Source organism: Mustela putorius, unplaced genomic scaffold (assembly GCF_011764305.1).
Source record: "Mustela putorius furo isolate JIRA1106 unplaced genomic scaffold, ASM1176430v1.1 tig00003834_pilon_pilon_pilon, whole genome shotgun sequence".
Classification (NCBI taxonomy): Eukaryota; Metazoa; Chordata; class Mammalia; order Carnivora; family Mustelidae; genus Mustela; species Mustela putorius.
The window spans coordinates 48,371,894-48,393,796 of NW_025421987.1; the positions used below are offsets into that span (position 1 = coordinate 48,371,894).

A 21,903-nucleotide genomic window follows, 5' to 3' on the forward strand; every position below is an offset into this window, starting at 1 on the left:
CAGTGTTTTCACCACTGAGGGGGAAAAAATGAATGCTAACAGAAAATTTTTCTTAATTGAAGTTTTTCTTCCATGACTTACTTTCTCTTAATCCTTCGATGCTGGCCTCTATTTGAAGGCTAAGAATGAGCACTGGTGGACAATCGAATGAGCAACAACATTAACAGCAAAGCCCGGAGACACCAGTGCTGTTGTCTTCATGGTGACATGAGCTCGTGGGTGAAGTTTTATATTATATCTGCACACTGTGGCCACATTTGCCTGGTTCAGATTCTTCCAAGTTCATGCAATAGTACACATCAGGGATGCGATGTCTCTTCCAAACCCAGCAGAAATGGACAAATTGGAGGATCCTGTTCTCTGACATATTGGCAGCCTCCTTCAAGCTGCCCAAGCACTTCCAGGCTCTGCTCCTATTCAGATTATCCCAGCAGCGCTGCACAGAGGCTGTGTAGCCCAGTGAGACGCGGTCTCCGAGTCACAGCCATTTCAGGAAGGCTGCCACAGCTCAACAGGGCTTGGCATTTCCCCTCCTTCCAGCAACTCCCTGCTCTTATTTAGTTTTAAATTAAATAAAAATTGCAGCACATGCATTTGAATTAAAACAAGAGGCCTGATCATTGTAATATGCACCACATCAATAGGAAAGCTAATTTGTGCGAAGCACATCTCCTCCTTTAATTTAAACCACAGAGCTCTGCCTCTTTGGTTTCAAGGGAACTGAGAGCTGGGGCGGGGCAGCTCATGCCAGGCATTAACTAGGGCTGTGCTTAAGGGCAGCAGGAACAGTTTCAGGGGAGTTTGGCGTTCCTCTTAAGCCCTTTGTGCAGGGTGTCACACAATACACCACAGCAGTTCGGAATTCCTGGCCTTGAATTTAAAGAAGGCCTTAGAAATGTCTCCGGTTAAACTTCCTCCAATCGACTCTAAAAAGCAACCTAGCTACCCAAAAGAGTATTTGCATTATTGAAGGCTTTGCAAGGCAGAGAGACCATTACTGACCTTGAGACCTTTCCTTATTTTAAGGTTCCAAGGCTTTTGTGTGTGTAGATTACTAGTCTATACAAAACAAATCGGTTTTGTAGGTGAGAAACCTACAAATGCTACGTGAGAAACTCAATCTGGCATCTGACGGTTGCTTCACTCAGTTTAATTGCCTCTGGTGGCAAAAGGTGGAGGCCGGGGAAGCAGGTGGTAGCAGTGGTAGTGGGGTCATTCATGAACAATGTGGGTTTCACTCAGAAACATCATCTACTCAGCGCCAAGCCCTTATTCCAAGGCTCGCTGCAGGCCCCACTCACTGCCAGGAGATGAGGGATAAACAGCTGGATCATGTCGCAAACTTTCACCTCAAGATGGAATTTACATATCTTGGGCACCCTCTTTAGGAAAAATAATATCTTTTACCAGCTTTATACACCATCAGAACACACCTGTAGGACCCATCCGGGGGGCCTGGAAGGGGCCCATGTGATTGAGGAACACTGATGCTCAAGCTTCGTTAGCTTTGTAAGTGAATCCACTTCTGTTTGGCAGGCATTGCTAACTGTTCTGCCCAGTGCCAAAGGCTGTGCATAAGGTGAGGGTAAAGATGATGGGAAAGGATTTACTAAATGGTAGGTGTAATTGACTAAGACAGAAAGTTCTAGTTCTTACTTGTCCGGGCTTTGAACCACCTGAGGTGCCCATCTTAGTGAACCAAATTTAGGCCACACAAAGCCAAGCTCTCTCTAGGCAGTAAGGCTCTTAGGGTCAAGGCCAGTATCTTTGTCTTTGTTCATCTGCATACCTATCAAGGAGTGTGTCAATGAATGACCACTGAAAGAATAGCTGGAGGACTGTGAGTGAGTAAATGTATAAATAAGTTCATATTCCCATTTTATTTTTAAATTTTTAATTCAAATTTGATTTAGTTAACATATAGTATATTAATAGTCTTAAAGGTAGAATTTAGCGATTTGTCAGTTGCACATAACACCCAGTGCTCATTGCATCAAATGCTCTCCTTAATGCCTATCATCCAGTTACCGCATTCCTCCCACCGCCTCTCCAGCAACCCTCAGTTTATTATAGTTAAGAGTTTCTTATGGTTTGCAGCCCTCTTTCTATTTTAGTTTTCCTTCCTTTCCCCGTGTTCATCCATTTGCTTTCTTAAATTCCACATATGAATGAAATCATATGTCATATGCCTTTCTCTGACTTATTTCACTTAGCATAATACCATTTAGTTGCATCCATGCCATTGCAAATGACAAGATTTCATTCTTTTTGGTGGCTGTGTAACATTCCACTGTGCATATATACCATATCTTCTTTATCCGTTCCTCTGTTGATGGGCATCAACAGAGTTTGGCTATTGTGGACATTGCTGCTATAAACATTGGGGTGGAATCATTATTTTTAGAACCTTTGGATAAATACCTAGTAGTGTAATTACTAGGTCATAGGGTAGTTCTATTTTTAACTTTTTGAGGAGCTTCCATACTCTTTTCCAGAGCGACTGCACCAGCTTGCATTCCCACCAACAGTGTTGGAGTGTTTCCCTTTCTCCATACCCTCACCAACATCTGTTTTTTTTCTGACTTGTTAATTTTAGCTATCCTGACAGATGTGAGGGGTATCTTATTGCGGTTTTCATTTGTATTTCCCTGATGCTGAGTGACGTTGAGCATTTTTTTCATGTGTCTGTTAGCCATTTGCATGTCTTCTTTGGAGAAATGTCTGTTTATTGTCTTCTGCCCACTTTTCTTAAATGGATTATTTGGTTTTGGGGTATGGAGTTTGATAAAGTCTTTATAGATCTTGAATGCTGGCTCTTTATCTGATATGTCATTTGTGAATATCTTCTCCCATTCAGTAGGTTGTCTCTTAGTTTGTTGACTGTTTCCTTGCTGTGCATAAGCTTTTTATCTTGATAAAGTCCCAATAGTTCATTTTTGCTTTTGTTTCCCTTGCCTCTAAAAGTTGCCATGGCCAAAGTCAAAGAGGTTCTCTTGTTCTGTATTCTCCTCTAGGATTTTGATGCTGTCCTGTCTCACATTCAGGTCTTTCATCCATTTTGAGTTTATTTTTTGGGAATGGTGTAAGAAAGTGGTCCAGTTTCATTCTTCTGCATGAGATGTCCAATTTTCCCGACACCATTTGTTGAGGTGATTATTTTTTTTCCCCCATTGGATATTCTTTCCTCCTTTGTCAAAGATTAGTTGACCATATAGTCGTGCATCCATTTCTGGGGCTTTTATTCTGCTCCACTGATCTATGTATCTGTTTTGGGGCCAGTACCATACTATCTTGATGATTACAGCCTTGTAATTCACCTTGAAGACCAGAAATGTAATGCCTCCAGCTTTGGTATTCTTTTCAACATTGCTTTGGCTATTTGGGGGTTTTTTGTGGTTCCATACACAGTTTGGAATTGTTTGTTCCAGCTCTGTGAAAAATGCTGATGGTAATTTGATAGGGATTGCATTGAGCGTGTAGATTGCTTTGAGTAGCATAGACATTTTAACAGTATTTGTTGTTCTAATCTATGAGCATGTGATATTTTTTGATTCCTTTGTGTCTTCCTCAATTTATTTCGTAAATGTTCTATAGTTTTTAGAGTACAGATCTTTTACTGCTTTGGTTAGGTTTATTCCTAGGTATCTTAATGGTTTTGGGTGCAACTGTAAACAGGACTGATTCCTTGATTTCTCTATCTGCTGCTTCTTTATTAGTTTATAGAAATTCAACAGACTTCTGTGCATTGGTTTTATATCTTGTGACTTTGCTGGGTTAGTGATCAGTTCTAGCAATTGTTTTGTGGAGTCTTTTGGGTTTCCTACATACAGCATCAAGTCATCCATGAAGAGTGAAGTTTTGACTTGTTCTTTTCTGATTTGGATGCCTTCAAATTCTTTTTATTGTCTGATTACCAAGGCTAGGACTTACTATGCTGAACAACAGTGGCGAGAGTGAACATTCCTGTTGTGTTCCTGACCTTAGGGGAAAAACTTAGTTTTTCTCCATGGAGGATGATATTCCCTGTGGGTCTTTTCATATATGGCTTTTATGATGTTGAGGTACATTCCATTTATCCCTACATTGTGGAGAGTTTTTTTTTTTTTTTCAAGAAAAGATGCTGTATTTTGTCAAATGTCTTTTCTGCATCTATTGAGAGGATCATATAGTTGTTATCCTTTCTTTTATTAATGTGGTATATCATGTTGATTGATTTGTGAATGTTGAACCACTCCTGCAGCCCAGGAATAAATCCTACTTGGTTGTAGTGAATAATCCCTTTAATGTACTATTGGATCCTATTAGCTACATGCTCCCATTCATTGTTCACAATATCCAAAGGACTCTGAAAAATGTTTTCAGCTATGTAAAGACAGGCTCCATATAAATGTATTGCTGAAGCATGGACAACTAGATTCTTCCAGATGGCTACTAAAAGTCATACTTCTTATTGGATAACCAAAAGTACTCTAGCCATAGTTAAGAACACTAGGCTGTATTCTAAAACAAACATTAAAAAATAAAAAATTAAATGGGCTCCACGCCCAGCTTGAACTGTGGAGCTTGAACTCACAACCCTGAGATCAAGACATGAGCTAAGTTCAAGAGTCAGATGCTTAACTGAATGAGCCACCCAGGCTCCCCAAAGGGAAATATTCTTTAAAGGGACTGTCCTTCTCTTTTGGTTTTCACAAATGTTGTTGTCTTACACTCAGAAAACGCCAGACAGTATGTAATGTGATCTGCTTCTTTACCTTCTTTCTGGCTTATGTTGTCTTAGTTGACCTTTTAAATTCTTTATTTCTTGACAAATAGATTTAAAACTTTAGATCCTGAGTAAAGTAGAACATGGCAGAATTCATGCAGAATATCAAAGCTGAGTCTAGAACTTCTTTTTTGAAGAAAAATACTGCACTGCACATGAACTCACCTGATGCTTCCTATACTCTGATGGGGGTCAATAGGTGCAGTGTAGAACTTGAACTGATGTGGGAGGGTGTTACCTGTTTGATTTGTTGTGAAATGGATGAGGATCAGGTTTGTGTGAGAGACATATATATATGTTGGGGTTGGCCTATGTTAGGAATGGCATAGTTTTAACTTTTATTCTTATGACCTTGAGAGTAAATCTGAAGTAATGTAGGTGAGAAGGTTCTAATTCAAAATCAAGCGGTTAGGGTTCAAGTCTCATTTTCATCTCTAATTGGTCGTAAGATTGTGAGCAAGATACCCAGTCTCTCCATGTCTCCCTTATTCTGACTCTCTCTCTTTTCAACTTGCAGAAAGAGACTAATAATACCTATTCTACCTTGCCTTGGATCTGAGTTTCAAAACATTGCTCATAAAAGGTCTGAGAAAGGTTAGAATGACTTTTGAGTTGAGCGATCTAAGATTCCATTATATAACCATGTAACATTGCAATTTCCTCATTTTCAAGCTAAGAAGATAGCTTCTTAGTGGAAAATCCAATGTTCTATCCACCATGCCAGGGAATATCACCAATATTATTAATTTGTAATTCAGATGGCATTAAAAATGGAGGTAAACAAATCTATTTTTTGTACACATTCACTTCAATGTAAAAAACATACAAAACAAAACTCTAGGCAAATCTATAGAAGGAAGCCTACTTTGGCCCAGATGAATGCAACCCTTGAGATCAAGCTGCCGAACTGTTAACAGTGAGTGACTGATGTCTGGCAGATGACATGGACACTCAGTATGGAAGATAATGGGTGTCATTCTCTGGATTAGACTCATACATAGTAGTAGATGTCCTTAAAATTTGGCATTATGGTCTTTTTGATGGTGAGAACGAACTCACTGGCATTCTCCTGAATTAAATTAATGATATCAACTCCCTTAATGTGATGAGGCTATTGTTTTCCCTCTAGAGGTTTTAGAACAAGGCCAGATAGCAAATATTTTAGGTTTTGTGGGCCATGTGATTTCTGCAGAAACAACTTAACTTTGCCTTTGCAATGCAAAAACAGACAAGACAATATGAAACAAAACCGTACAGTTGTGTTTCAACTTTATTTACAAGTTGGTGTGGGCTAGATTTCGTTCAAAGACCATTGTTTTCTGACTCCCTGCTTTAGAATATCATGAAGATATTATCAGATTCTAGGCCTACATACCGTATTGTTGGTCTCAGTTTTTAGCACAGTTCTAATCCTACAGTTAAGCAAACATAGAAGGTGACAGACCCTGGAGAAACCATCAAGTCAGGTGGCCATTTGGGCAGACACTTCATATCCCAACATGGCTATTCAAAACGTCACACCTTTCTCAAAGGTGATCTTTGTAAAATAGAGCATTGTTTAAAATATAATACTTAAGTTTTAAAAAATAAGCCAGAGTATTTATTCTCCAGAGTAAAACTGATGTTTTGAAGGGAAGGAAGGAAAAGAGCTTCCCAGCTCCTAGAAATGAGTTGCTGAAGTGCAAGGCAGTGCTGACATCTTATTTATAAGTGATCAAACTTGCTTTATGTTTTCCCTTAATAGAAGTCAACTCATTCCCTAAGTTCATCGCTGTTCTAAGTCAAAGATCACCTACCAGTTCAATTTATCCTCCTTAGGACTCTTTCTGTCATTCTAGCATTTCTGGAAATGGAGGGAAGCACTGGCAGAAGCCTACAGAAGGGTGATTTTAAACTCTGGATTTCCATTTTTTTCATACTTGATTAAATAGCTCATTCTCAACCTCAGAACTACCAACCCTTTACTGTGTAGAACAGGCTAGAATGCAATGGAAGGTGAAACAAGCTGTTAACTCCTAGTACTACTTCTGAAAATATGGATTTTGAGACTCTTGGGTGGGTTCGAAGTGGAGTCTTCTCTTGCCTTCAGGAATTCCTGAACCACTTCAAGGTTTAGAAACGCTTTTGTCCTTGGCTAAGTTATATAAATCTTTGAGGGCCTTAAAAGTTGCCCTTTGAGGGCAGCTCAAAGCCTCAGTTTCCCCATCTAAAAATGTTTTAATATCTGCTTCATAGAATTGATCTAGAGTGAATGGCAAATAGTAGATATTTAATAAGTGATAGTTTCCTTAGTTTTTCCATATCCCTCCCATATGCTCCAAATTATATTTACTTGCTCTATTCTGAGAGTATTTCTTTGTTTATTGTACTCTCTCATATATTCTCATGAACTGCCCCTGAGTGTAATGTAAGTGTATTCATACACAGAAGGCATGTAAGGAATAAGTTCCATGAGTAAGGCAAGACCGATGGTAGGAAAATTGGACAGAAAGAAATCACAATTCCCAGAGTAGTTCAAGGTCAGAAAATTCATTTGGTTTATTTTCTTTTGAAAAAGGAGCCTTCAGGTGTGGTTTAAACAAGTAGAACATAAACTTCTTGAGAGCAAAGAACGTGTCAGTTACATGTATTTAGAATTGCTCTTGGCATGAGGTGAGTATTCAATTAATACCAGTTTTCTCAACTAGTAACTGAGCATACTTAGGTATGATTCCCTTTTGTATTAACTATGGGAAGTTTCTAGAGTTCTGCATAGGAAAAATAAGTGATTCTAAGGAGAAGTCTTACAATTGGACAAAGATGGCCCCATTTATACACTATTTATCTTAAAGTGCATAATTTGTGAAATGACTGTGCAAATTGCTTGATATGGAAATTCATCTGGAATAGGTTGGGGGAAAGTTGAATACCTATTCTAGGCCAGTTTGGGGCAGATACTGTATTTTCCAAAAAAAATTCCCTTTAGTTTCATTTTTCTTTTCGAAAGAAATCCCACTATTGCTCAGAACTTAGAATATCCACATGGTACTAGGCACCATGGGGTGAAGAGTAGTAGATGCAATGCGGTAAGAAGACCAGGAGATCCCTCTGTTTGCTGAGGCTGCTTTCCATGTGCTGTAAAAGTGTGAGACAACAGGAGTACTAGTACATAACATAGTTCACATACCTGAAAACATCATCATGTGCTGAAAATTCCAGGGGATCTTCTGTTTCCGGCCCAGATTCAGGAGGAAGGAGAGGGGATATATGTTGCAGGCTCTAGCAACAAAAATTGCGAGCTATAGATAAGCACAGGGAAACATTGAGGAAAATCTTGTTGGAATGAGGCTGTGAGTTCTCCAGCTTTATTATGTTCTTAAGCTTCTCTGTTTTATGGCTCAGAAAACAGGGATAAATACCTGTCAATACCTGTATGTCCAACTTGCTTCCAAAATTCATCTTTAAATGTCAATTCTTTTCGAGAAATAGCAGAGAACTCTGCTTTCCTTTGAATATCTACTTGGTTTAGAATTGTTAATCCTGTACCATTTCAATCACCGTAAATCTTCTCATCACATTTATGTTGCTGATGCCTGACTCTTCACTCTACTCTGCTGCAAAATGTGAGGCAGAGACCGTTCAGAGGCTGGGGCATTATTTTCTCAAGCAGCACTTTAGAAAGGGTAAATGTATTTCTGCTCATAATAGCAGTCTTACTTTCTATCAGGTTGTACTCTCTGTATCTGGGAAACTTCACTTACTTTTTTTCTCTTAGTGGATTTAATTTGACCGGAACTACCTGTCTAAATGCATAATATAACTCCTCTAGGAAACATTTTGCTAACATCCAGTATTTACAGGTTAAATTCTATGAAAATACTGGTAGTAGTCATCTTTCCCCTTTCATCACCCAGGACTCCTTCCCTGAGAGTCTGTAGATTCTAGTTTGTCCTCAAAGGGGATGGAATTATGTGGGGAAAGGGAGCTTCCATTTAAGATGTAAGTTTTAGATGAGATTGGAGTGTTAAGTTGAACGTTCAGTGAAAAGAGGACAGAAGGCAAAAGTAGGTGCTTACTAGAACAGGGCTTACAGAAGAGGGGTCAGCTCTCCTGGCTGTCAGGATCACATGCCTGTGATCTGATGGGGCATCTGCCCATTTTCCAAAGGACAACAGTTGCCGACTGTCCTTGGGGACATCCTTGTAGCTCAGTATCCCGTCAAGTAGACATCTGTTCTTATTGGGGAATGCTTACACACCAGGCCTAGAGCTACAAAAGTCCTCTGCAAGGTCTGGGGGAAAAAAAAAAGGAGGTCTAGAGTTTATCTTATTTTACTTATAGGAAAGGGGGATCTTATTAAAATAAACTCACATGTACACTAACGTAAGACATTGAATCACATCTATAATGTTAATTTCATCTAATCTTTACTCGGTGTCCTATTTTCAAAGTCCTCGCTGGAAAAGAGATTTTACCAACTTGTGATGAAAATATTTCTAAAGCTTAATAATCCTGCTATATTCAGATATACTCTAATGCAGATTAAGTATATTTCTCTGAAATTAATGGATGGATATATTTTTATCTAAATGATTCATAATTTAAAAACATACTTTGAATATTCAAGAAATAAATGTATTTTGAATATTTATTTTTTGAGTATTCTATTCTTCAGTTTTCTCTCTTTCTTTCTCTCAGTATTTCCCAAATTTCTTATCTTGAAATGGAAGCATTTAATAAAGGTCCCAATTCTTAGGATCTTTTCCCTCCTACTATCTGCCATGAATTTGAATCTTGCAATAAACTTGAAGAAATTACTTAAAACAATTTAACAGAGTAATCACTAAACATAAGTAGTTTGCTCTTTTCCCTCATCACTCCATGTTCTGTATTTCAAAGGATACAAAGGCTCCAAGTATAAAAAGAGCATTAAAGATATGATTCTGGAAGGTGAACAGCGCCAGGCCCATGTAACAGAAGATGACATTCTCGCCCAAGAAGTTCATAAATTCAAACAACTGAAAACAAAACAGAAACCAAAACCATTACTTATGACTCAGGTGTGAATTCACTTAATATCTTGTAACTGTTTTGGTAAGTGGATGTTTCTCTTGTGCCTGGGAAGGCCTTGTGCTCCACTTCTGGGGGGGTATAGGACCTCTGACTACCCTGTCAGGCCCTCTGGCTCTACTCTGGCTCTCTACCTAGTGACAGATGTGGCAGTTGTGTTAACATCTCATCTTCCTTTCCAAATGCAAGGCTGCTAGAAATACACCTGGGTGTATTAGTCAGCATGATCCTCCATGGAACAATTCCTACTAGGATGATAGAATATCCTTATTATAGAAATCTACATGATTGCTTAAGATGTACCATCGGAAAGGATGCAAAGATTGTTTAGTTTCTTCTGATATCACTCAGTAGATGTCCTTGAGTTCCTAGGCCCTGAAAACTTCAAAAAAAGTTTTAGCTAAATTACCTTCCTCAGGCAGGCAGGAGAGATAAACTTGGAAAACTTGGAAACTTGGAATAAGAATGAATGTCAATTATTTTTCAACATTAGAATGATCAGTATATTTCAACCCCCAGACAATGAGACTCATTAAATTGACTGATGTAGGTATATCCATTAAATATCTACAATTTCTAGCTGGTAAAAAGAAAATGATTAATCCCAGGGATCAGTTTATGCAATGAGAACACAATAGATACATCAAATTTAGTCAGAGGAATAGAGTAATAACACACTATGCAGAGGGAAGCTCCCAAGAGTTATTCTTAGATCATTAACTAAACAATTTAAGTTGAGCATGAAAAATGTTCTCTAACTTCTAGATTAGAAGTAAAAGGGAAATGTGTCCAGGGGCTACAACAAACACACATTTGGAAGAGACTTTAGTTTATGTTCCAGAATTTTCATTTGGAAGCTTCTGAAACTTCTGAAACTTCATTCTCAGCCTTACATAAATCACCATGTTAGGTAAATGCCTCTGGAAGCATTTCTCTTGACTTTTTAAGGACTCATTATTTTTTCGTGTAATGTATTTACAGCCTCACAAATAATGCCCAATACCCGCTTACTGATAGTTGACAGAAAGAAAAGCAGAATTTCGTCAGAAACATTATTTAAAGCCAGTAATAGAAATAAAGGATTAAAAAAGACACACTCCTGTGGTACAAGATGGTCTTTCTGCAGTGGCAGTGATCATTAATTATCCTGAGGACTTGTTTCGCATTCTAGACCAGCTCATCTTAACAAACACTGTCACCCAAATAACCACAAAAACTTGAAAACGTGGGAGAAAATACAGGGAATGGGGAACACTTTGCTGCCTCCTCATATCTGTACTTTTTCAGAAAGTGAGATTTGGCTACTGTCTTAATCTGCTCTGCCTGCCATAGCAAAATACTATAGACTGGCTGGTTATAACAACAGAGATTTATTTCTTATACTTCTGGAAGCTGAGAAATCCAAGATCAAAAGGTCAAGTCAGCCAATTAGGTTTTGATGAGAATCCTCTTCCTGGTTTGCAAATAGCAGCCTGCTTACTGAATATCTCTCTCATATCTCTTCTTCTTCTTCTTCTTTTTTTTTTTTTTTTAAGATTTTATTTATTCATTTGACAGATAGAGATCACAAGTAGGCAGAGAGGCAGGCAGAGAGAGAGGTAGAAGCAGGCTTCCCGCGGAGCAGAGAGCCCGACGCGGGGCTCGATCCCAGGACCCCGAGATCATGACCCGAGCCGAAGGCAGAGGCTTCAACCCACTGAGCCACCCAGGCGCCCCTCATATCTCTTCTTATAAGGGCACTAATCCCATTCATGAAGGCTCCACCCTCATTACCTAATCAGCTCCCCGAAGCCCCACCTTTAACATATCACCACATTGGAGAGTAGGACTTCAACATATGAATTTGGTTGGGGGAGGGGCACAAACATTAAGCTATGGTGCAGCTATCCAGTTTTAAACATTAACAAACAAATGCAAGCTTAAATTCATAGAGCTTCTTCTCTGGTCCTTTCCCAAGTACTGGAGAGGGGACATCTTGCCATCTAGGATCTATTTAGCTCCTTCTTGGTGGTCACACTCCAATTTCCCTCTAGGGTCCACCTTCTTCCCTACTCTTAGCTCACATGTTTAAACCTCCATAGTTCAGATATGGGGTGTATGATTTAGGACTAAACCACTCAAATCAATGTATTTCTCTAGCTAGCATCTTTGGTTCAGAAGTGGGTTTGGTGCATTCAGAGCCAAAGAAATACAATGATTCCTGGCAGGAAATGCCAGGACAAAACCCCCAGCTTTTCATGGTGTGAGAAAGTGGGATGCAGGCTAGGGAGCTGTGGCTGGCCATCTCGTGCTCCCAGGGAAAACAGCTGTCTGAAAGAGAAGCCATGTCCTGACCACACCACTTAAATCTGTATTCAGCCTCTTCCGAAGCAAAATCTACCCTTGGAAAAAACAATAAAAAACCCCCACTTTTTTTGTTCTAAGTGAGGTTTCTATTACTTAAAATGATACATATTCCTTCACAGTCCTGTACCAGTTTAACAACAAAAAAACCCAAACCACCTCTCTGACCTAATATGGGTTATCAATAAGGGTAGGTGATCAACTTTTGGACTTTTTTCAAATAGCAGCAAAGTCAGTTACCCCTGCCCACCCCCACCTCTACTGCCACCCCGCCCTGTCAATTTCAATCTATTCCTCACGTTAAGGGGAAAATTTATTTTTTCCTTTTCTGTTGGTTGTTGAGATGTGAAGGAATTTATTCCATACATTTTACATGGAGACCCATGGTATGAAATATTTGTTTAGAGATTTACTTCCTTTGGAAAACCCAGGATTTTAACTTGTAGTCACTTGGTTTATTGAAATCTAGCACTGGCTAGAATTATATACACTGGCTAGAATTATATATGTTTATATACACATTGCACAGAAGTTCCATTTTCCAGATAGGTCCATTTCTAGACCTGTTCTTTGTTTCTATTGTTACTTATTCCTCTACCAATATCATGTCTTTGTAAATAACGTAGATCCATAATACATCATAATAATCCATGGCTTTAGTTTGTTCACATACTCTACCTTCTGAGTCTTCCTGGCTATGTTTGCATGTTAAAAAAATGGATTTTATGCTTAGTCACTTAGAAAAATGTTTAAATCATATGTTTACAACTTCAGATTAGACAAGAGAATATTACCAGCACCCAGAATTACTCTCGTTCCCCTTCCCACTTATACTTCCACACCCCAATACACTGCTATTAGCACTTCAAATGTTTTTTCTTTACTATTAAGATGAACATATGGTAGCTTGTTCTTTCATTGTTTTAAGGTAGTTAATGATATTAACTGATTTCCAAATGCTGAAACAATTTTGCATTTCTGCAATAAACCCTTCTTGGTTATGATGCATTATCCTTTTTTTATACATCACTAGAATTAATTTGCTAATATTAAAATTTTGTGTGTATATGTCACAAAAGACTATCTTATAATGCTCCTTTCTTGCATAGTCTTTACCAGATTGTATTATCAAAGTTGCTGATATTTGATAAAACAGGTTCCTATTGTCTTCCTTTAAACACTTAGAAGAATTCTGGGCTTGAAGTTTTCTTTGTTGGAAGACATTTAACTACAGATACAAGTATTCTAATAGATATAGGATTATTTATATTTTCTATTTGTTTTTGTATTAGTTATAGTAAGTTGTGTTTGCTGTTATATCTAAATTTTCACATTTACTGGCATAGAATTGTTTGTAATATCTTCAATATCTTAGTCTGTAGTTATGTCTTTCCCCCAATGATGATAATATGTGTCTTTTCTTCCTTAGAAATCTTGTTAGAGAGTTATCAGTTTTATGGGTGCTTCCAAGAAGCAAATTCAGTTTTGTTGATTTGTCTGTATTCTGCTTTCTCCTTACCATTTCATTAATTTCTCTATTATTTTTATTATTTCTCATATTCAACATACTTTAGTTTAATTTGTTTTTATTTGATATCTTGGCCCTTCAAGTCCTAGATGATGTGGTTACTTGTCAATTCTTTTGAACATCTGCTTTTCTGCTTTCTTTATCCAACTTTTCCAGTTGCTTTCTAAAGCAAAACTGTTCTTTTTTTTTTTAAGATTTTATTTATTTATTTGACAGAGAAAGATCACAAGTAGGCAGAGAGGCAGGCAGAGAGAGAGAGAGGAGGAAGCAGGCTCCCTGCTGAGCAGAGAGCCTGACGTGGGACTCGATCCCAGGACCCTGAGATCATGACCTAAGCCTAAGGCAGAGGCTTAACCCACTGAGCCATCCAGGCACCCAGCAAAGCTGTTCTTGCATGTTAATTTTTTTTTAGGTGAATAGTATCATTTTTGTCAATTTCCTGCCCAGAGTCTTATGATACTTTATTTTGTAACACACAGAATATATGAATATCAATTTAGAGAGAATGACAATTTTATAATATCATTGGGAGAAAATATAGAGTGTTGAGAAAGATTGCAGAAAAATTTGACTGATTTGGAAAAAAGAATCAAAACTAAAGAGAGATTCCTAACTCTCTTCTTATAGCCAAATAAATTCCAGAAGAATTGACAATTTAATTAAAAAACAAAACCTACTTATGAATGTATTCAAGAAACTACCAGTAATTTTGTACGATTTTTTTAATCAAGAAATTTTGTAATGTATTTATATGAGCAAAAGCTTGGGAATAATATCCATAATAAAAGAAACAGTTGAATTAATTATATGTACATTCATATAATAGAATAAATTTATGATGTTCTGTATATGCTGATGTAGAAAGATAGCCGAGATCCATTGTTAAATCATATAAAGTGAGTTAAAGAAATAAAGGATATGTTGTATATGAATAAATCCATATACACCTAACTTCTACTTCACTTTATAGATACTGACATTGTGTTATTTACTGTGAACTTATATTATTTTCATAGTTTATAAAACTAGATTAAGTTAGAATAAGAATTTTAAAGTAGAATAAAAATTTTCCAAATCTTTTCCTCTTTAAGCCTTTCTCAAACTTTTCATCTTTTTATTTTTATTTTTATATCTCAAGCTTTCATCTTTTTATTTAATCTATTTATTTTATTTTGGGGAGGTTATTGAGCATTCTTACCCATTTCTAGTATTTTTCTTATTTTTGTTTAAATTATTTTTGAGTGAAGAAAAATATAAACAACAATGACAAAAACACTTATCTTTTTGGGGAACATCTTTTAGTAATCTCTTTTCCATAGATCTGTAGATGTATAGACAACATGCATAATGTTATATAAATCTGACCATATTTTTTATGTAGCTTCATCAACTTAATAATGTTTCATAAGTTTCTTTCCATGGCAATAAACTTGGATCCACTAAACAATTTTTTTTTTGGTTGAATCTTTTTTTTTTTAATTTTTTTTTAATTTTTTATTTTTTATAAACATATATTTTTATCCCCAGGGGTACAGGTCTGTGAATCACCAGGTTTACACACTTCACAGCACTCACCAAAGCACATACCCTCCCCAATGTCCATAATCCCACCCCCTTCTCCCAAACCCCCTCCCCCCAGCAACCCTCAGTTTGTTTTGTGAGATTAAGAGTCACTTATGGTTTGTCTCCCTCCCAATGAGGAAGTGGTGATGCAACATGGGGGCTTAAGTGGGTAGAAGAAGAATCACTAAACAATTTTTAATGGTAGCAAAATATCCCTTTGAATTTTCCTACTAAATTTTATTTCATGTACCCATAATTGGATATTTGATTGTTTCTAGATTTGTTCCCATTTAAACAATGCTGCATTAAGTACCTTTTTTTAAAAAAAAAGATTTTATTTATTTATTTGAGAGAGAGCATGAGAAGGGGGAGGGTCAGAGGGAGAAGCAGACTCCCTGGGGAGCAGGGAGGCCTGATGGGACTCTATCCTGGGACTCCAGGTGAGCCGAAAGCATTCATTTAACCAACTAAGCCACCCAGGCGACCCTTAAGCACCTTTATACAAACATCTCTCTCCAATTGAGTGACTACTCCTTAGGTAATTCCTAGACATGAGCTGCTTCTGTCAAAGGGTATACATTAATTTTTCTTTTTCAACATACTACCAGTCTGCCCTTCCGAAAGATATGCCAATTTGCATCTCTAATAATGGTGCAGAGGGTGCCCTTTCCCCACATGCTTGCCAAAAGTAGTTTTTATCAATTTTTAAAAACCTTTGACAATCTGATAGACTCACTTATTCTAAATTGTAGATGGTTATTAGCATTTTTAAAAAGGCTCTCTTCATGGCAAGGCAGCAGCACTGATTAGCACTCCTTTGTCTATTTATATCATGTGACAACATTCCTCTGAATGAACAGGCTTCATAATAATTTCCTTCTTGGGGCACTTAATGAAAGTGTGTGGGTGAATTCAATTTTGTTTCATGTGCAAAAATTTCCTGAAGGTATGTTTCAAAAGGAGAATCTACATTAAGGCCATACTGACAGAAGCAACCAATTTGACCACCAGGAGGGCATTCACTGCCCGAGTCTGGCCTGGAGTAGTTAATTACTGAGGGAATAGATTTATTAGTCAAATTTAGAAGGAAAAAAAAAAACTCTCAAAACTCTACTTCCAAATCAAAGTTGTAATAATGATGATAATAATAATAATGACAACAACAAATGTCAAACTAGCAGATTCAGGATCAGTATTCACTATAAATAACCTCACATCTACTTCAACCTCACTCAGGATCAATGAAAAAAAAAACTTGACTCAATATTTTATTTATCCAGTACAGTAATCAACATTTGTTTTATTTCCATTAATTCTCAGTTTGAGCCTTTGGAGAGAACCCAACTTAAGTAATCTTTGCTTGGCAAAGCTTTTCTTTGGGAAAATAAAAAAACAAGTTAATAGTGCAAAGAAGAGGACAGTCAGTGTTTAAAAACTCTGAAAGTTCATGGTAACCAGTCAAATGTTAATTAAACAACTTAAAGTTTAAACAACTTAACCATGTTCTCTGAAGACTTACCAGATGGATGTTATATTTTTTTAGACTGTTATTTACTGTACTTACTAGAAATTTTTATAAAAAGGTCATACCTATTTTATAAAATCATATCAGTAATGCTGATTTGGTTCTTTCCCCTATTTGTAAAAGAATGAAACTTTACCATGTTACTATGGTTCGTTTAGAGAAATATTATAGTAGTTCATTATACTGTACCCTGCTTAACTAATATCAATTAAATTCACATGGATTCCTCAACAAAGCTTTTATTTGGCATAGTACAGTTTGACACAACCTGCTGGCTTTCATCTACTTGTCCAAGTAATACACTGAAATCCATTTTAATTGGGAGGTGAAAGAATCTACAAAAGTAATAAAAATGAAAAGAAAGGAAGAAATAAAAATGCCCAGGATTAATTTTTTTGTCTGTTTTTGTCTTTCTTCCTAACTGGACACTTTCTTCCTAACTGGACACTTTCTTTAAAGAATATCTCAGGTTTCGTTTTTTATATACTATTGAGCATATCTATATTTTGAACAAGCTGGGGTATACACATATTGGGGAATCTGCGAACCAACAGGAGAATATATTTTACTGGAATTATAACTTCTGCTTCTGTAATTCTAATATTGGCTTGGTCCCAGTCCTGAGGAAATTTGTTCATGGCAAATCCAGTAATTCCTATGGGCTTCAGAGGTAGCATAAGAAATGAATTGTACTGAAGCTCTGTGAACTTTCTAGTAAGGATGTAAATGATCTAAAGGCTTTATTGCCAGTCATGGTCCTGGTTCCTAGAGAGCAACTTCTCTTATGAAGCTGAAGATTTATAATTACATATAGGTACAACTGCAATCTTGTGAGATTCTTCTATATGTAGGACATTATAATAAAAATAGCAGTATCGGGGCACCTGGGTGGCTCAGTGGGTTAAGGCCTCTGCCTTCAGCTCGGGTCATGATCCCAGGGTTCTGGGATCGAGCCCCACATCAGGCTCTCTGCTCAGCGGGGAGCCTGCTTCCCCCTCTCTCTCTGCCTGCCTCTCTGCCTACCTGTGATCTCTGTCTGTCAAATAAATAAATAAAATCTTAAAAAAAAATAGCAGTATCACTACTTCTAAAATAGTAATAATACTAATGGAATTAATTTTTTTTAGGATTTAAATTATGCTAAGGAATATGTTAAAGGCTTTTACTTTAAAATTTTTTAACATTTATATCATAATGACAACAAAACTCACAAATTGATAATTTTTTTAAAAGATTTTATTTATTTGACAGAAAGAGATCACAAGTAGGCAGAAAGGCAAGCAGAGAGAGGGGCGGTGGGGGGGGGGAGGAGGAAGCAGGCTCCCTGCCTAGCAGAGAGCCCGATGCGGGACTCTATCCCAGGACCCTGAGATTATGACCTGAGCTGAAGGCAGAGGCTTAACTCACTGAGCCAACCAGGCAGCCCATAAATTGATAATTTTATTTCCATTTTACTGTTGGCGAAGCTGCACTCGATATTAATACACTTGCCTACATAAACACAATAAAGGAAAGAACTGAGCTGTCTTGAGTTTTGTTTAAGGCCCAAATCATTTTTGCCAGACTAGGCTGTCTCTCCAGTATATGAAATTCTGGTTTGGGGGCAGCAAGATGTTTGTTAACAATAGAATTGGTGAATATTTATAAGGCTTTAGAGTTTACAAAGGTTATTTTTAATACATTTTCTTTGATCATCAGAACAGCTCCGGGGTTGGCAGTATTCATGGGACCCTGACCACATTTTATTTCAAGTAAAGAAACCTGAAAGGTAAATATCTTGGCATCCAACTAGTGGAAGCAACAGCTGGTTCTTAAGGTGGTGGATACTTGAGGTAGTGGATACTTATCTTCTCCCAATGTCTACTACCATCCAGTCATCCAGAACAATCCCCCCACAAAAAGCAAAACAGGAATAAAACTTTTACCTTGCATTTGTAATGATAAGACAAAACTTTCCAATCCTAGAGAAATTCTTTGCTCTATAGAACCATCATAATGGGGGCACCTGGGTGGCTCAGTCGTTAAGCATCTGCCTTCAGCTCAGGTCGTGATTCCAGGGTCCTGGAATCGAGCCTTGCATCGGGATCCCCAGGTCTACAGGAAGCCTGCTTCTCCCTCTCCCACTCCCCCTGCTTGTGTTCCCTCTCTCACTGTGTCTCTCTCTGTCAAATAAATAAATAAAATCTCAAAAAAAAAAGAACCATCATAATGATTATATACAGTTTTATATATATTACTATGCATATAGATTATAATATATATATGCCTAAAATCAAAGAAACTTCAAAGAAACAAGATGGGATTAGGAGGGAGACAAACCATAAGTGACTCTTAATCTCACAGAACAAACTGAGGGTTGCTGGGGGGAGGGGGATTGGGAGAAGGGGGATGAGGTTATGGACATTGGGGAGGGTATGTGCTTTGATGAGTGCTGTGAAGTGTGTAAACCTGGTGATTCACAGACCTGTACCCCTGGGGATAAAAATATATGTTTATGAAAAATAAAAAACTAAAAAAAAAGAAATGAAAACACACAGAAGTTCAAATAAAAAAAAGAAACTTCACACAGTGTGGGTATTCTTCCTCTGCCTCACCTGCAGGAGTTAGGCTCTACGTCCAAGTTTAGGACTTTACAGTTTAGGGACTATACAGTGTCTGAAGTAGAGGAGGTATACCACTTAAGTGACCAAGAGCTTCTATTTTGTCCTATATTTCTTTGAGAATTCTTGGGCTCCCTATGCACTCCTGGCTGCTATCCAACCCTCTCCCATCCCCTGCATTTCATTGTCTTTTAAACTTAATTTGACTTTTTAAAAACATGAGAATTTCAGATGCACAGACTATAAAAACACAACAAAACACATTTTGGGAAGATGAATAGGCATCATTAAGCAAGCAAAGTTAATATAGGAAATAAATGTAGTTACAGCTACAAGGAATTCAGCTTCATTAAACTGAATAAATACTGTAGCCAGATATTCTTAAAATCTTAGAGCTAATAAGTTAAGGGGAGGGTTATTTTCTATGAATTTGCTAAATTACTTTATCCAGTAAATACTGATAACAGTGTTCTTATTTGTGGAGGTTTTCGAGTTTTGATTCTTTTTCTTTCTTTTTTTTTTAGGGGGGCATATTAAAGTAAAAGTACAGAATTTTGTAAGGTTTCATTTAAGTTAATATATCATTGAGTGAAGAATAAACTTCTCAAGTCTGCAACTTCACAAAGTGATTAACATGACATTGATCAGAAATATTGGCCCCCAACTAAAATTAGACTTAGATCTATTTTGATGAAATACACACACACACACACACACACACACACACACACACACCCTGAGATCAAGATTTCAAGGATAGAGTAACCTTGTAATGTAGTCCAGACATCTGACCAATGCTTGATTGCTTCAACACTCTTTTCAAGAGGCTGCTCAGCATGGAACTGGACACTGCCAAAGCAGAAACCCCAGTACTTTCCAAGGAAGCAAATGGCATTTTTAGACATTTGTAACTATTAAGAAGTCCTCCCTTATGTTGAGCTGAAATGTAGTTCTCTATCACTTTCAACTACTTCTTCGGCTCATAGAAAAAAGTCAAACACAGTCATCATTTATTGCATACTGCTTTGTTCTAACTGTGGAAAAGGATTTCCATCAGAATCCTTGCAGTAGTAGGCAATTGTATAGTGTAGGCAGCAACTGTCAGTTTTCGTTCCACAGTCTTGAAATGTTAAACATGTTAGTATTTTTTTTTTTTAATTTGACAGACACAGATCACAAGTAGGCAGAGAGGCAGGCAGAGAGAGAGGAGGAAGCAGGCTCCCTGCTGAGCAGAGAGCTCAATGCGGGGCTCTATCCCAGGACCCTGAGATCATGACCTGAGCTGAAGGCAGAGGCTTAACCCACTGAGCCAACCAGGTGCCCCAAAACATGTTAGTCTTGAAAGTAAACGTGTCTCTGGGAGTTTGTGGTTGGTATATAGGACCTTAAGTGTAGAATAGCTTCAAAGGCTGGGGGGCTCTAGATCGAGAATTATGTTCAAAGATGTGTTCTCTAGAAGGATTGTCTCAGGAAATCTAATAGTACTGGCCCTTAGGGGGAAAAAATAAGAGTCATGGCATAATATAATTAGTTTCTCTGTGGTTTTGCCAATAAATACTAGCTAAAGAAAACTAGCTGAAACAACATATTTTCTGTGCAGACATGAAAACCATGCTGAAAAGATTTTTTCTTAATGAACAAACCAAGAGAAACATTACTATTAATATTAGGAACTGGTATGAAAAATTCACATGTTATCAAAAAATTTTAAAGGTTAATATTCCATTTCTTTATCTTTTTTCATTTAGCTATGATGAATTTCCTTTCTTACTCACCATGTGTGTCTTTTTATCATTTTAATTAGCCAATGCTAAATTCTTTCTTGAGTGAATGTATGAAGAATATACAGAAAAAAAGGGAAGATTTCTAATGATGTCTTTTTTTTTTTTTTAGGTCTCTGAGTTGCATACCAATATCCCAACTCTTGCTAGTCATCTGAGTTACAATCATCCATGACATGGCTATGGATCTACCTCTCCATTCATTGTGAGAACAATGTGCTCTACTACAGGAAGATTTACCACTGGCAACAGACAGAAAGGATATTGAGCCCCGAACACCATGAGCTGTGTCTGACCTCTCCATGGCATCCCATTTTCTTGATCAAAGTGTTACAAACTAAAATACTTAGGATTGAAGACATTATTCAATGCTGTTTTATATCAGCTATTTCAGAGTGAAATGCATTAGAACATCAGGACAAATGTAAAATGCTAGAATCAAACAAGTATTTATTGAAAAAGGCTTTCCCTTCACTATTTTAGAGGCAGGGGTTGAAGCATTTTTTTGGAATAACATTTAGTTGTATCGCTAGCTCGAAAATTTTAAGAACTACTTTGCTTCATGTTATGTTATTCCTAATAAACACTGTCATTTGTGCTAGTGAATTTACCACATTCAAATTCCCTTGACAGACTTTCTAATTAGCTGATTTTGAATATGCTACCATATGTAATGGTACAACGGTAATCAGAAGTTTTCAGAAAAATTTCTTTTACCATCCTCCCCAATTTCATATTTTTGAGGGAAA

At 37.2% G+C, this 21,903-nt stretch overlaps 1 protein-coding gene across 3 annotated transcripts in view; it reads right to left on the minus strand.

Annotated features, from left to right (window-relative positions):
* SLC9A9 (solute carrier family 9 member A9) overlaps positions 1-21,903 on the minus strand; it is a 668,807-nt gene that overhangs the window by 217,184 nt on the left and 429,720 nt on the right. For all 3 annotated transcript variants that reach the window (XM_004754464.3, XM_004754462.3, XM_045088481.1), the window contains exons 10-11: positions 9,649-9,762; positions 7,932-8,043 (exon numbers count right to left, since the gene is read on the minus strand). In XM_004754464.3, coding sequence (XP_004754521.1) covers positions 7,932-8,043; positions 9,649-9,762 — 226 coding nt within the window. The remainder of the gene's footprint in view (positions 1-7,931; positions 8,044-9,648; positions 9,763-21,903) is intronic.